Consider the following 17,947-nt stretch of genomic DNA (forward strand, 5'->3'; position numbering starts at 1 on the left):
GCATCACTCAGCAGTAGGATAAGAAAGAAGGAACACTTTGAAAGCAGCTATAGGCATAGTACTGTACTCGTCTTGTTGCACAACATCTACTAAGCTAGTTCTAAAGGGTTCATGAATATATCTATGTGACATATGGAGACCTACATGTTTCTTGTGTTTGACAGTTAAGTTCATGATTCGCTGACAGATTTCAGCCGCCTTACCAGTTCAAATCATCTTTAGCAGACTTGACGCTAAATAACTGTAGGAAATGCATCCATTATAGCCAATAGACATGTTCAAAAATGTAGTTTAAATTAAGAAAAACCGGATCGGGTATTTTTTCAACAAAAATGTTTCCCACTGATTCGTGAGGGGCATGTTAACAACAAAAATAACAAATTTCAGAAATATTTATTAAATAATAGAAAACTATTTCATTATAATATATCATCTATGAAACCCACAGACGATAAATAATAACAACCTCTGGAATTTTTTCAAATGAGTCAAGAAACTAGACAAGGTTCACATTCACTGCTACTTTATCTCCACAACTTGTAAATTGAGTGAAACACATCTGTATTAATATAATGTTGCCTTATAAACCTATTACTAAGAACACGACCATACTAGCTTTCTAGGAAAAGTGATGGAGTGTTATTACGTCATCACAAATAAGAAACTAACACAGTAAAGGAGAAAATGTTTTTTTAAATTGTAGGTATGTCAAGTTCAGTTATACAACAATATCATTGTTTTCAGGTTATTAGGGATTTAATGATATACCACAGAATATGTATAGCAAATGACTGATTATTCAACCGAAGTGACCTACCTAGCCATCCTTAGTTTTAAAGTAACAGATTAGTGTGAAAGCATTTAGTCAACATAATTCACTGCCAACTTTTGGGCTATTCTTTATGAACCATTAATGGGATTAACTGTTACTTTATAACATCCTCAAGGCTAAAAGATCAGCAATTTTCGTCGACGGGATTCGACTCTGTGATCCGCCTATTAAGAGTCGAGCGCTTTAATCATTAGGCCATGTCAGGGCAGCTTCACAAGATCATTCTGAAAGCCTAATGCCCATTAAGGGATATTCCTTTTAAAGCTGTTTGCTTATAATTGTACTAAAACATGCCAAATGTACTAATAACAACAGATAGAGCAAGGTACGTTTTTCAGATAATTTTGTTTGTTTGTAGTTAAGCAGGAAGCTACATAATGAGCTATCTGTTTTCTGCCCACGATGGATATAGAAACCTGGTTTCTAGAGTTGTAAGTCCACAGACAAACCGCTGTGCCACTGGGGAGTAACAGATGAATTACAAGTTCCATATTACGGTTAGGTTTAATGCTATGCCCATTTAGAAAAAAAAACACTACAATTACTTAGAAGAAGGTAAATAAGACAATGTGTACAAATAAGAACTGCTATACCCTGAAACATTTACATTCACAGGAATTGCATCATTAATCCCATAACATATTTATCATATTTTACGACCATTGGTGTCCTTATATGCTGTTGAAATTAGTCCTTGAAGTAAACTTACATTTTTTAAAGTGTCCTCAGACATTAAATGTGTCTGAAAACATTTATGAAGAGTGGCTGAAAATTCCTCAGGTTCTTAAGAGCACTCTGATTTGAAGAGTCGGAAATAGGGTCCTATTTTAGCGATGATAATTCATTTGGAAGTGAAATACTACAAAGATGAAGTGTCGTTTATACCAAACACGACTGAAATTGAGTAAGATAAAGTTTCATCTATTTTTTGTTGGACTACCTTGAAGATCATTACATGCCAATTCGTAATAAAATTAAAATAAATTTGAGGGAGGCGATTGGCATTTCTTTTTAACTATGTCTTTACCTTGTCATAGCTGAAGTACAATAGAATGCTATTATGTTTAAATTGTTGTCAATAGTTCATACAAAGTTATAGAAGTTAGTGTGAAAATAGTAAAACTTTCTATATTTACTTATTATGGGTGGGTTATTGCATTGTTGGTAAACTATACATTCACGCGACATACAATAAACAACATATCAATGACAACAAGCTTCCCTGACCTCCATTTGGGAAGTGTTGCTAATAAACAGATAATAAATGTACACAACTACTTATTACTAATATGTTTCTTTAATGCTTGAGTTATCCGATGGAACAGCGGAAAGTTTACGGACTTACAAACTAAATCTGGGGATTGATTCCCCGCGGTGGAAATAACAGATAACCTAGTGTAGTTTTGCTCTAAAACAAACAAATAAATGTTTGATCCAGTTGCATCATGACATACGTATAGAATATTCATATAAGGAATCAGTAATAATTACTATGAACAATAGGTTACGAGTCTAAGTTGGTGTTAATGTTTGAGCTAAACATGTTTTCTCCAGTTAGTATATAGGTAAGCAGGAGATATGACATAATTTATTTCACTTTGCAGTTTGAAAGAAATATGAGTAGACAACTTTCAAAGAGATTATCGAAGTTGATTTGTAAAATTATAAGACATTTTGACACCGGAAGATATAATCTGGTGCACGCTCGAGAGCTTAGATATTTACTGTGTACTGTAAGAATTTGTTTCATCATTTGTTTTTTTGTATTTTACTATACATAACGTACTTTGGTAAATTTTGGTTTCTTAAACTAAATATTAAGGAAGGAATATTTTCTCTAATCTAACCTGATTCCATAAGCTGTGGGAAATCCAGCTTTTATTATAATGAAACTTATGAAACTTTATAATTCACTGTTATGTTGTTTCGAGGCGTGTTTATTGTTTGAAATCTGTTGACTGTACCAATAAAGATTATGTAAAGATATTTCTCCAAATGTTTTAATTTAAAAAATGGTTACACACATCTGCCTCTGCACTAGTTATAATATTTTAGCCTTTGCAGTAACATATGATATTTAGCTTTAATAAAATTGTATGTTGGACAATAAATTAATATATGTGGCATTTTTATTATTTTTCATTTTTATGCGTACATTTGGCTGAAAATATAAGTGCAGTTTACATTTCTGAGAGAATCAACAATCAGAATGTTTAAAAATGTACTTGAGATTAGAATTACTAAACTTTAGGTCAATAATGTATATATTACAGTGATCTATTATAAAACACACAATAGTTTCATTATAGTGTCAATAAAACTGCACAACAATTTTTTTGAAAAGTTTTTGCTGATTGTGACAGGTAGCTGGTGGGTATGCACAAATATAGTTTTGGTTTTGCTTCATCACGTAGGAGCTGTAAGAAATATACAGTTAACTGTTTACCGGCAATAACGTATTTAATTGCGTTTATGTTTCTAATACGCTATTACGTTCAATATAATTAAAAGTGTTTTGCTCCTGATTTTCGTGTGTATTCAATGTCCGGTGCATCACGTTGCAGTGTCCAAGCAAGCATTGACGAATTCCAGTTGCCCTGATATCGTTTTTCTATTGTAGCAGTGTCCTGGTGATTTCGATGAAACGGTACGTGATGGACAAATGTGGATGTGATATTCGTGATCAGGAGCCAAAAATCTATAAGAAACACCCAACAGTATTCAAGAAGCAAAAACTTTGTTGTGCAGTGTAATTCATTGTTGAATATACTATTTTAGACAAAAACACTAACACTCACCTACAATGACTGCTGTGTCTCGCTTAAAACGTAAAACCTCATGAACTAAACATCTAGAGTGATATTCATACACACTGTAAAACTAAATACGTGAATGAAACCCATTGTTGAACCATGAATACAAAAATAGAAATTATTTTATTTAGAAATGCTCCATGTTTGTAGTTAAGCACAATATTACACAACAGACTGTGCCCACCACAGATATCGATGCCTGATTTCTAGAGTTTTAAGTCTGTAGCCGTATTACTGTCCTACTGTGGGCATTATTCTATAATATATATGCATACAGGTAGCTGTTTTTTATCACACATCTTAGTCAAATACGATATACCAATGAAATAATTTTAGGAGCACGTTTGAGGAGAAAAGCAATACGGCTAATACGTGTATTAAAACTTTTATTAAAATAAAGTAGAGAACAACATATCAATCTTCTTAGGTTTATCTTCAGGTTACCAAAAAATGTTGTTAATTTTTGTACTTCTGTTTATAAAATTCTATTATATAAATAAGTAGTTTCTGCACTTCGGACCTAAACAGTGATAGACATCTTTCAAACTTTACAGACTGGTTCATATGACTCAACAGTACCATCGTATTCCACTATTTATAACTGAAAATAGTAGTCTCAGTTATTTATTTCTACAGAAAAAAAAATTATACTCACGTCATGTGTCCTGTTATTGAGTATAAAAAATATAACAATTAGTTATTGGTAAAATAATAGTCTCATTGTAAAGAAAATTTTTAAACGCAACTTTTGAATGTACTCTCCATCATTGTGACAAGAGTACATGAAGAACCGAATTGGTTTTAAATATAACCGGTTTCATTTATATTTTTATGCACTTGTTTTTCATTTCTAAGCCTTATCCTTTGTTTTAAAAGAAATAAAATTTGAAAATATTTCATATAAGTTGAGACACCCGTCTTACGTCAAGAGCAAAAGGCTTGAATGTTGGGCTTGAACTGATACAATAAATCAAATATTTTATTTTTTATATGTGTAATTTATTTCACACGCAATTTCCTTTGCAACTACTTTATTTCACATCTAATTTATTCACACCTTCCTTATTTCATACTGGTTTTATCGCAACTTTATTCCACATTACAAAAATTACTTTATTAATCCATCTCTACAGTCTCAGTTGATACTCTAAGTGCTTCTTGACACATCACATTAAATATTCTTACTACTTCCTGGGCCAAAATAAAGAGGTATCTTGGTGATTGTATTCTTGAATACTCAACATAGGATTAACCATGTTAAAAGCAAGAGGTTTTCTGATATAGCCTTGCTACTTTAAAGATGTGACCTTTTGCTTTGGTTCGCATTTTAAAGGAAAAAAATGTGAATGTTTTTAATAAGAAAATGCAATGTCCCAAGAAAACTTAAAAAATTCCAGAAGAAGTAAAGTTGAAAAATCTTTCAAATAAAAATTAGCCTAAGACTGTGAATTCATTAGATAAACAAAAGTATTTCTGCTGTGGACGTGGTTCATGCTGAGTGGAACCGGATGATAACATCCTATGGCATGATTTTTGATCCAATGTATTATCCTACCAAGTTTGGTTGAGACTGGTTCAAAGATCACAGAGTATTTTGCCGACACATAAAGAAACAAGCCTTTTATTTTTATAAGATGTATTATTGTTCACTTTTAAATATTTTTTAATATCAAGTTTTCTGAAAAATCGTTTTTTCCCTATACTTTAAGAAATGTTATGCGTTATCGAACTGACATACTGCGTATATCATTAAAATGTAATGAAAATATTCACATTAATTTACTTTTAATAAAAAACTATAATCTTATAGTTGTGCAACATTTAGAGGCAGCAGCTGATACTAAAATGTAATTAAAAACAGACATAGCAAAGAAAACACATATACAAGAACGAATTTGTATTTTAAAAAGCTTATCATATATACTAAACTTTGATATTTTTATCAGCGTTTAATCCACAAATCTTCAGGTACCACATGTAGCACTATAATTTTATGACTTTGTCTAGATCAATAGTTGATTTTGTTTTTATATTAAAAGTAATATCATTTAAAAGAAAATTATAATTACTTTATTATATGAGACTTTGAGCTCACATTTCTCTACCGACTAAAAAGAAATTGTCATTAAAAATTTGACAAATTAAGCGAGGTGATTTAGCTATGATGAAAATCCTCTTTGCCAATACAAAATATCAAATGATATACACACTTAGAGATTTTTATTTTAAGAAATGTGTTATAAAGATGTGTTTTTTATTATATCATAGAAGTTAAAGCTTCTAACGGAGAACCATATGTCAGAATTTTGTGTCTTTTCTGGAATTGTTTGAATTTTATCTAACGTGTCCCAGTGTAACCCCAGTGGCTTATTGCTGACTCTGAAGGCTTATAATTCTAAAAAACTAGGTTTCAACACGCGTGGTGGGCACAACAGATGGCTCATTGTGTAGTTTTGTGTTTAACAATAAAAATCATCATTGTATTTTTCAGTAGTCTTAGTTTTCAGAAACAATTTTAACATTTAGGACTATATTCAAAGAAAATATTATCGACAATCTAAAATGTCATTTATTTACTCCATATCTTGCTAATATGGAGCTAACTTGCATTCAAAAGCCTCACAGAGTTAAAAAAATTTAGAATATTGAATCGATAACAGACATTTTTGTAAAGCAGTGTTATGACGAGTCTTTTAATTTGATGCACGTTTAAGAGAGTTACGTAACTTGTGCAGAACCTACTCGAGCTATTTGCCGCTGAGGTTAAAGCTAGATAGAGGAAATATACAACATTATGAAACAGAAATGTAGAGAAATAGACATAGCGATTTTATAGAAATTCAGCATTCGTGATCACAGTTACTCAGAGTATCGGTTGTTATTTTATAATTTACGTTTAGAATATTTTATATCTAAAAATGTTAGTAAATAAGAAGATTACAGTTAGTAAAATTATATTTGGTTAATTTATGTGATTTATTATCTATCGTATAATATAAAACAAGTGGTAGTATATAGTGTATTACGGAATGCATTTTGCCATCCCGCTCCTCTCTGTGGCTCAACAATAAGTCTGATGATTATAATGTTAGAAATCGTGTTTTGATACACGCAATAGGCACATCTCAGATAACTCATTGTGTATTTTGATGCTTAACAAAAAACAAACAATGGAATGGATGTTAATTGCTATAAATTACTAAATGATGTTTACCTGTTTCAGAAATGTTGATGAGTACCGTAGCGATTCTTGTTAGCAAAGAAACGGATTAGCATAATATATAATAAACTAACAAAAATGACAGAACGGAACTCCTTGCAAGTGTTTACAACAAAATAAGGCCCATTTAGACACTGTTTTCAAGCTTCGGTGAGTAGTCAAGATGTTTTATACATAAAATAAACGGGTATAATGGTGGACATTGCTCATTAGTTGAGAAAATATTCATATCGATTAATCTTCAGGAAAGTAATATTCAAAGACATGTGAAAATAATATTCTAGAATGATAAAGAACTGTTTCATAAAGATTGTGCAAGTGGGAAGAAGTCCCAACTTGAGCCTGGTACCAGGTAACCTTCTTTCCTCAACAATAACACCTTATAGTACAACATACAATATCATTATTACAGCTGCTCACATGTTTCATTTGTTTCTTCTCCTAGAGAAATGGAACCTCACTTTCAGAAATGAGTGTAGTGTGTAACTTCATCGAAGAAAAAAAAAAGTAAAATGAAGTAGATTTCTTAAGCTTTAGTGTTTTGTAAGTTAAATTAAGTACTTCCTTCTTTTTCCACAGTTGCGTCTGTGTTTTTTCTTATAGCAAAGCCACATCGGGCTATCTGCTCAGCCCACCGAGGGGAATCGAACCCCTGATTTTAGCGTTGTAAATCCGGAGACATACCGCTGTACTAGCGGGGTGCTCCACAGATGCATGAGCAATATATGTCAAATGCCATCTACAATGCACTAGCCGAAATGTTCTTTGCCAGATGGTTTTGTCCTTGATATGACATACATAAACATTTTTCTAAGGAACAAATGACACTTCACTAAGATTGTTTTATTTGTGATAATTAATTGTAAAAGCCAGTGTAGTGAGTGTCTTGAAAAATGCTTGAGGCATAGATCCTAATAGGAAACAAAATTAAAAGAAACATTATGACTAGCATGGATGAGCTCAACATAAAGAATGCTGAAAAACTACATTTCAAAGCATTTACCGGTTTCGAGGATATAATGACCACAGTCTTCAGTTTCGTTGAGGATACACGAGCACATAGCTTCTCCTAAAAGTCTGACGGAGGTACGTTTTGCCTATGATAAAATAACGTATGAAAAAATGCTTTCTTTGTACTTGGTTGATATGTGAAAGCTTTGAAAGCAGCGAAAACGTAACATGGAGAGAACTTAACAAGGAAAACTTTGTTATTAACAAGAAACAATTTATCTTCTGTGCTAGGTACCTTAATCAAGACAGAAAAAGAAGCCGAACAACCTGAATCACGTGTAAAGATGTAGAGTTAAGGATCCTTATGATATACGATAGAAGGTTATATGTAATTTTTGTAACCAGAATAATATTGCTCAAAATATAACAGTAAAGAAGTTGAATCTCCATAGTGGTTTCTCAGATATGGGAACTAAGAGATGAGATAGCTTTCTTTGCCTACTTGTTCCTGTAGCAAGGCTATGACTAAATAGTGATGTAAAAAATAAAAAAAAGAAACTTTGGGTAGATAACTATATGTAATCAAAGATCGTTCTTTTTTTTTTTAGCACAGTGGAAAAGTATCACCTGCATAATAAATCTATCCATAATAAAAGAAGTCGATGATTCTGTTTTTGTACAACAAAACTGAAATTGTACAGTTGTCGGTAGAATGATTGTCATACTGATGTGAGAAGGTCTACAGGGGCAAAAAACTTTTGTACAAGAATATATCAGAAAGCAAATCATTAAGAAAAATATTATTCAGATATTTGATCGCAGGGATGTACCAATGTACTTGAATAAAGCAATAAGGAAAATGTGTCTCGGTGCTAAAGAGCGATTTTATACAAAGTTTCAGATTACATCCCGATTGGAAAGGTGTCTATAAACAAATTTCTGTCACACACAAGCACTAAGTATCAGCTGAGTTTGTCTGCATGGAAAGGTCGACAAAATGATGTCATTCCATTGAAAAAATGTATCTATTTTGGAAGAAAGACAACTGAATGGTCAGTACCTATATAACCATGCATTTCGTTCCCTCTTTCTCTCGTTGTCATTTTTCTCGAATTATCAAAACAGTACGCTTTATTTCAAAACTAGGAAGTGTATATTGCTTCAGTGTATATAAACTAACATAGGATGGTACTATACTTAACTGAGGTTTTTTCATTCATACACTTTGGTTTCATTTATTTTGAATTTCGCGCAAAGCTACACGAGGGTTATCTGCATTAGCCGTCCCTAATTTAGCAGTGTAAGACTAGAGGGAAGGCAGCTAGTCACCACCATTCACTGCCAACTCTTGAGCTATTATTCCTTTACCAACAAATAGTGAGATTGACCATCACATTATAACACCCCACGGCTGAAAGGACGAGCATATTTGGTGTGATGGGGGTTTGAACCTATGACCCTCAGATTACGATCCGAGTGCAATAATCACCGAGCCATGTCGAGCCAGTTCAAACATATTTGTGTTATAGTAAAGACTTCTGAATAATAAAATTGAGTAAAATTGATATTTAAAGATTCTGAATATCATTATTTGATATATTTTCAACATTGTATACAATAAAAGGCATCCAACAAGGCATCTTTATATAGACGTCATTGACTACGATACATCATGGTAGCTTTACAACTTATATAAATCATTCAATACATAGTTTACAACTCTTTCTATAACTTATACTTTGTATGTATTATAGACCCTACAAGAAAACTTAGAGCTTAACCATAATCATAATAGCTATTAAAATAAAATTGTTTAATTTAAGTTTATTTTGTTTATCTCTTTAATATTGTTTGAAGTTATTCGCAATGACGGCCATGCAACTTACTACTGAGACCTCTTGTTGGGCATTTTCTACCCTGTTTAGGACTTCTTTTAGGTATGATCTTAAACTTTTGACCAGCTAGTATTTAGGCTAATTTCATTGTGTTCACATTTTTTTTAGAAAATGCTAAAAAAAGTTTTTTATTTTTATTTTCCCTTTTCTTATTTTTATCTTTTGAAGCTCTACTCACATAAGTGGTTGAGTCGAGCAACGCAAAATGCATATTTTTTCTTTATGTTCATTGGCCTTACGATTTTGCCCAGCAGCGTATATTACCTGTTAAATCTGCCATTTAAGTTATTTATTTTACAAGCTGAACTGGAAATGATATTCTGATTCACTTTCAACTTTGGCTTTCATCACTAACTATAAAAGGCTTATTCCGTTTATCACGCGCCCCAGTGGCACAGCGCTATGTTTGTGGACTCACACTGCAAGAAACTGGGTTTTGATACCCTTGGTGGGCAAAGCACAAATAGCCCATTGTGTAGGTTTGTGCTTGATTAAAAAAAACACACACAAACCCTTTATCACTCTGTCGAGAAAGCTTGCGCATTCATTTTTTTGTTTAGGTAATAATAAAAAATATACCACGTCGCTTGGCAACAAAACTACTACCTGACTATGCCAACTATGGTGTTTATGTTAAATGCTCAAAATTCATGTTGGTTTGCTTTTATTATAATTTCGGTGATATAGTCCTATTTAGTCCTATGCAGTCCTATTTAGAAGTTTTGTAACACTGAATTATAGTCAAAAGTAAAATAAAATTTACCAAGTAGTGTTTCGGCTACGTTAAGTTTGTGTATTAGGCCTAATGCATAAATTTACTACAAATAGTTGGATTGTTATTTAACGTTATAGTGTCAGTGAAAGATTTAAGTAGTGAATAAATAGTAATTAGTAAACATTCTTATGATATTTTAACACATATAGATATATATGTTTCACCTCCAAACTTACGGTACATTTTATATCCCACATTATAGCCTGTACTCCGGGGCTCCTTTCAATTGATGCAGCGGTTTTTATTTTTGTTTCGGTTTTATACTGGTGTAATTTGTTTACTGTGCTATCAGTTAGTACCTTTCTACTACACTGGGGGCTGGATTGCTAAGTTCAAGAGGTAAGTTTCAATTTACTTACCCCCAAATCGTAGTACCTTATTTTCTTGTTCTTATTTTATTTCAATTAATTTTTCTTCTTTACTTTGGAGAGCAGTCACCTTCCCACAACTGTCTGCAGGCACTAAAGGGTGATATAGATGTGGGACGTTGTGGGTTTGAGCACCCACATCTTGTCTCCTAATTTCTTGTCTAATTGTATCTATTTCTTATGTGAGCCTAGTGAATTGGAGGTTAAGACTGATAAACGTTGTATTTTCACCATAGTCTGGGTCCTACTTCACAGTCACCTCCAAAACCTACGGTGACTTTATAATCTCATATTATAGCTTGTGCCCTGTAATATTTTCTATTAGTGCAGCGTTTTCTTAAATTATTTTTATTTCGGGTTGTTTATTAAAGTTATAACAAACTTACATAATTAGTCAGAGACTTGGATTTGCTGTTTTTAACGCAGTCCTTTCTTCCTTTTGATTCTGTTTACTTAACTTTGTCAAAATTTTTAATTTTCTGTAAAATATATATATATTACGTACTTGGCTTTAAAATGTAATGAAAAATAAGCGTTTATTACTACCAATTGGCAGGCCAGTCCATAACGTCAACATTCCATTCTTGAAACCAGCCGTGAGTTGCCGTGGAAGAATGTATAGATGCATTGTCTTGCTTAAATATAAACCAAGTCCAATAATGCAGATGAGCAAATAGTAACAGATATTCGAATAACGTATAAATGTAGTCCTCGGAATTTTGGTTCCCCTCCAGAAACACCAACTTGCTCTTTCCACCGTATGAGAATGCACCCCATATCATAACGGATTTTCCACCGAAAAGGCTTTTTGTATAGCGCTGCCTTGCCGCACCTTTTCGATATCAATACTTTTGCAAGCCATCCGGCTCATCTAGGTTCCATTTTTTCTCATCTTAAAATATAACTGATTTTCATTTGTCTCCCAAACCGACGTTCTTGGTCACATATTCTAACAGCTTCAACATGTGACTTTTGAAGAAGGGCGGAGTACTGTCTCGTTTGATGTAGTTTAATTCTGGATCATTCTGAAGAATTTGCTGGACTCTTCTAACCGAAACATCAACATTTACGTTGTCTTTGAGCTGCCTGGTCGTATATATCCCTGAGGATGATTCTTTGATGATGCGTCCCTTTGTTCTTCTGGTGGCCTTTGATGGCCTTCCAGATCTTTTCTTCGTCTCATATGATTTCATATCACTCAAAAACACATTAATAACACCAGGAGATCGATTTAATTGGTCAGCAAACTTTCTATTACTCATTCCTGTGCTTTTAAGTGCTTTTATTTGACCTTTCTTATCTTCCCTCAGTTTTTTACCTCTAGGCATGGCTAGACCTCCCTAAAAAGCAAAGTACAGCATAAATTAAGATAGGATAAGCAATAAATAAAGCATATAAGCATATTTAATGAGGGAAATCAGATCAAACATAAGCATACAGCGCCATACTTGAATTGACTTTATACTTTTTTCACTTATTCTTTGCATGAGGCCACCCTTATGAATTATATAGAAGGTAGGAAATTTGTTTTGGCGACAAAAACGACAGTCATAGAAAAATAAGTGTCGAATTTTTATTGGCTAATTTTCTTAATTTCTTAACATCTAATTGGTAAATATTATAGCGATTTACAACGTGGCTTTATACTTTTTTCGCGAACTGTAGTAGGTTATTTTCGTCCAAGCGTATGAATGATATATAATTACCTATAGCAGAACTTTTATTGATGGTAAAGCATTTTTTTTAGAAATACAATATTTGTTATTTACCATTAGTTGAATAGTTAACAATACAATCTTGAGAATAAAATGTGAAATAAATGCATAGGAAATTGTGGCTCCTATCCACAAATTATTTTAAGTGTCGAATTAAGACAAAATGAACTACGGCCATCAAAGTTTAAGTTTAGATATGGTATTTTTATATTTTATTAATAGGTTTATGTAACTAAAAGAAGTTGTAAAGTTTTAAAATAACGTCATAAGTTGTTTCTTCATTTAATATATATATATATAATTATATATGTTTTAAGTTGTCAAGCTGGGAATTAAAATATTCTCATTTAAATACTTTTCAGGATGTTTAAATGTAGCCTTTGTAAGAATGTTATGAAATCCAAAATTGATATCATAAATATATAAAAACACTCGCACTCTTATTCTTTCAGAATTTAATTTATAAAACGTATTTTTATTTTACTTATTAGATGTCATAGAATTTAAACTAAAGTTTTGACAAGCTAGTTGTAATGTACTTCTCATAATTTCACAATAATTAAAGAAGATTTATACACAAATATGTTTATATACGTATGTTTATCTAAATAAACTGAAAATTCAATTTCTCCGAACCTTCACTTCCTACTGCTTTACACATATCAGGTTTTTTTACGCGTTCCCAGGACTAGTCATTTCTAATTTCGCAGTGTAAGACTAGAGGGAAGGCAGCTAGTCATCACCACCCACCGCCAACTCTTGGGCTACTCGTTTTACCAACGAATAGTGGGATTGACCGTCACATTATAACGCCCCCACGGCTGTAAGGGCGAGTATGTTTGGTGTGACGGGGATTCGAACCCACGAACCTTGGATTACAAGTCGAACGCCTTAATCCACCTGGCCATGCCGGGCCTGAAGAAACAATTTATGAGATTATTATTAAACTTATTTAAAAACACTTGGCCAGTATTACGACTTTTTGTTGTTCCACTTAATATAAATATTATTTTTGCTCAACTGAGACTGCATTATAAGTATTTTACTTATCACATTAGTTATTCCAAACAGAAAAAAAATATTCTAAAAACATTATTAATTAAGTTAAGAGAATATTTTAATATCCTGTACGTTTTGTTAATGGTTTAATCTCGTCTTTATTATTGTGAAACCTTCATATACAAATGAATGAGTGAGCTTACGGCAGTTAGAATATCAGATTTATTTGTGTTGTTATAAAAACGTATCGTTAAACTTTTTCTGGTATTACGCTTTCTCTGAGCTCCAACTTAAAATGCTCTCTTTACGTATTATTTTTTCTTAGCCAGAAAAAAAGCTTCTGGTCTACCACATAAAATTCACTCATCCATTCTTCCTTCTGGAAACCTATTTTGTTTGGATTTTACATCTTTCTTCTCAGATATCTTTTAACTAGAATCACAGTTAAATAATATTCTTTATACGAAGCACATAGTATGATTAAGTTGTTCTTCTTAGAATTGCATATTGCAATTACAACACGATTCTAAGAGCTGATTTTGTTGCAGGGCATGGTGAAGTCACAACATAAAGAAATGTCATCAAGGAAAGACGATATCAGTTCGCTTTCACAAGAAAGGTGTTTATGGGCTAACGAAACTACTGACATCGGTAACTATACTTCTTTGCGTCAGCTTCGGGAAAACAAAAAGTCACGCAGCACCAACAAGCGCCCTTCTGGTTCAGTAGAAGATGCATCGCCCAACAGCGAATCTACTGATTCGAGCTCTGTGAACGATGATATCACCATGCCGACCAAACCCAAACAACAGAGAAGACCAACAACGAACGGGCATAGACGAAGATCAACATTAAATGCAAGGGAACGAAATCTTCGTCGACTGGAAAGTAACGAAAGAGAGCGCATGCGCATGCACAGCTTAAACGATGCCTTTCAAGCCCTCCGAGAAGTAATTCCACATGTTACGATGGAAAAGAAATTGTCCAAGATAGAAACGTTGACGTTAGCCAAAAACTATATAATGGCGCTCACAAATGTTGTTTGCGAAATGCGAGGAGAAAACAAACCTTACAAGCTCTTACCAATCCACCTAGATAGCAACAACAATAACGATGACGACGATCCGGCAAATATACTTTCTGAAAGCGTCCTAATCCTTAAAGAAATGAGCAACCATCAGGGGAAATTGGAAGGAGTAAGCGTCACTGGCTTTAACGTTGATGTTCACTCTTGCAATCACAATGTTCTTTAGTTGAAATAGTTATAGCGTATGAAATAGAATTTCAAGCATAAAGAGTTAAAATCTTTTAGAAAATGCATAAATAAATCATAAAATCGAATTCTATGTCATGCTCATAGTTAGTTTGTTATTTGATAGTTTCTTATAAGGTGTTTATTATATATATATTTTTTTAATTTAACATTTGCATGCGCTCATGGAGAAGCATAACGAAATAGAGAAAACCAATGATAATACAATTTCAAAAGCTAGTATTAAAAGTGATAAAGTGTTGAAATAAAATATACGAAAATGTTTTCGATACAGTAAAGAACTTTAAATAAGAAAGATCTAGAAGTAAATCAAAATCTATGGTAAAAGAAGATTCATTACGAAACTTTAGATATGTTCTGGCTGTTAGACTTTACATATCATTATGTTCAACGATAAAAAATGTCTCATTATGTCGGCATTCATATTCCTTATCAGAAAAATTAAGTTTAAAAACTTCGAACTTTTATAATATAGTGAAAGCAGTAGTTAATAATCGTGATAATGTTAAAACATCAAAAATATATTTAAGAAGTATATAAATTATTTTATTTAGTAATATTACTAATATATATGCATATATGTCTGTGTGTTTATAAAAATAGGCATTTGGAAGAAAAAGTAATATTTTGTTGCTAAATGGCTTTATTCTGAGCTATTTTATGAGAAATGTCTTTTTCAGTAACACATATTTTGTTTTTTTTTCAAGTTAGTTTAAATAGTTGTATAAGAAAATATAAAATCGTGATATACTTAGGCTAAGTAAACTAGCGTTTTAAATTCACAACTCGGTTAATTTCTAATGAGACCCATATGTCAATTGTCAACTGAGCTAAAAGGTACTGGAACTGGAAAATAGAATGAAAAAATATCTTGTTATTTGATAATAATGATCACTTTCATAATTTCGTAACGTGTAGTTTGGTTTTTGGATGTCAAACAAGAGTTTTGTTATGTATTTATTGTGACTGAAATAATATTTTATTTTAACTGAGCAAAACCTACTGGCAGTTTGTTTAACATATAGTAAACTTCTTGTGGAATTTTGTTAACTTGGAAATTTGTCATTTAATTGTCATTAGATCAGTAATTGTAACCTGAATTTATAGTTCACATTTCTTTAATCTAATATAATTTCTAACTACTTGAAATACATCCAACTAACATATTGAACTCATATTATTAAAAAACTATGTCCAGTGAAATTATCCAGCTAGTTATTTTTTTATTTTCTGTCGATTTTGAATGTAAAAAAGAATGGACGATAAAATTGCAAACGAAAACTTGGGTTTCAGGAATTATTTAATATTTATTAAAGGAACAAATGATAGGATTATGATATTCATAAGAAGTAAGATTAACACATCGGCAATGAACAAATTTTTAGCATTGATGTGTCCTAAACTTCGTGGAAGTTTGTTTAGATATGTTAACTGTTGCTGTTACAGTAAACAAAGTGTTTAATTAGTAATCATTCACAAAAAAAATTGAAAATAAATTAGTTTGTAAATAAATATAGTGTTTTTATATTGTTAAGAGCTCTTATTGTATAATTAAAAATTTACACAAAATGTTTAATAACATGAAAGGTAGTTGGAATGTGAGCTCTGAATAATGATATTTCGTTGTTAATATATTTTCTGTGCTTAATGACATTTTCCTCGATGAATTGTTACTTTAGATCTCTGGTGGAACGACTGATCTACTTGGATTATTAAAGAATTGATTTATTTTCCAAACAATACTGAATTTTAAAATTAATTTGTAACACACTCTTCATTTTAATGTTGTCTTTAATGTGCATGCAAAAAAGTCCAGAGGTTTTTCACATAAAACTTCTTGGTATTTTCATGATAGTGCTGGTGTTAGTGTTATTGCAAAATATTTTTTGTTAATATATTCAGGTTCCAGAGCTATTATTAATCGTAAACTAATGTGATGTTAGATATTAGTACAGTTTGAAGTAGTTTGAGCAGAGTTTGAGTATGAAACATAAAGAAAATTAACTTGCTGAAGGTAATATTTCGTGAATTAAGTGATGTTAGTAACATAAAGCAGCTAAAACAAGCTTGTTTGTTAATTATTTTCTGTAGAATATCTCACGCAGAATAAGTCACAACAAGCAAACATACTATAGCGTGCCATTTAATCATTTTGTTGAAAGATAACGATCGTGAATTTAACACCAAAGGGCAAAGTGTTGCTACTAGTAATATCAGTGTTTTTTTAGTGTCAAATTAGCAAATGCGTTATAGTTTATGAATTTTTTCTATCTTTCTTTCCTTTTGAATATTTTATGAGATAGTATAAAAATATGTTAAAGGAGAATGTAGATTACAAACTATGACTTCTTAAGTAATAAAATGAATAATGTAGGTGGCCAACTAGGCCCTTTCATGGACCAGAGGAGGCTTGAGAGCTTACGACGCCAAAGTTCGGGATTCGATCATTGTGCTGGGTAAAATACTGACAGCATATTAATAGGCAACTTATTTAAAACTACATTAACTACCTTAAAGTGTAATGAAAGATTCATCTGTGTCTAAAAATATGTTATGTGCAACATTTTAAATAGCCAATATTACATTTTTGGTTATTAAGCAGTGAGTGAAGTTTTAGCCATCATTGCAACTCTTGTAATAACCACATTAGATTTTTATCCAGTAATTTTAAATAACGATATTTATTTTTACTTATTTAATCTTAGAGGCAATATAAACTAAAGTGTTCGACAAATGTTAGCTTAAAAGTGTTAAACAGGTTATTAAACCATAACGTAGTTAAAGTGAACAGAATCCATATTTTTAAAAATTATATCAACCCGTGTTGCAACAAAATTGCTTAAATATTTCCTTTTTAACTAACATGCGCATTCCTTATAATTTATGCCTTTTATCTTTTGCTTTAATATTCCAAAAGAAAACTTCAAAATTGCTCAAACTGCAAAGAAAGCAAAAAATTGGCGTGTATGTATATTTTGAAATGAAGGTTCACATAAAACCAAGACCCATCACAGGTCTTGCTTCAAACACGAGACCTCTTATTGTAATACGAAGAACCAACAACCAGCATTATTCAACTCTGTGCTTTAAATACACATAGAAATAT

General features: G+C 31.9%; 1 protein-coding gene across 14 annotated transcripts in view; it reads left to right on the forward strand.

Annotated features, from left to right (window-relative positions):
- LOC143232852 (uncharacterized) overlaps positions 1 to 16,578 on the forward strand; it is a 124,357-nt gene extending 107,779 nt beyond the window's left edge. For 10 of the 14 annotated variants that reach the window (XM_076468803.1, XM_076468806.1, XM_076468813.1 and 7 more), the window contains one exon: positions 14,117 to 16,578. In XM_076468803.1, the coding sequence (XP_076324918.1) occupies positions 14,117 to 14,821 (705 nt within the window). In that variant the 3' untranslated portion in view covers positions 14,822 to 16,578. Of the gene's footprint in view, positions 1 to 6,868; positions 7,016 to 9,673; positions 9,755 to 10,688; positions 10,826 to 14,116 lie in introns of those variants that run through there. The other 4 variants (XM_076468815.1, XM_076468808.1, XR_013017819.1 and 1 more) reach the window with 3 other exon arrangements.
- The last annotated feature ends 1,369 nt before the right edge of the window (positions 16,579 to 17,947 follow it).

This window comes from Tachypleus tridentatus, chromosome 11, assembly GCF_004210375.1.
Source record: "Tachypleus tridentatus isolate NWPU-2018 chromosome 11, ASM421037v1, whole genome shotgun sequence".
NCBI lineage: Eukaryota > Metazoa > Arthropoda > Merostomata > Xiphosura > Limulidae > Tachypleus > Tachypleus tridentatus.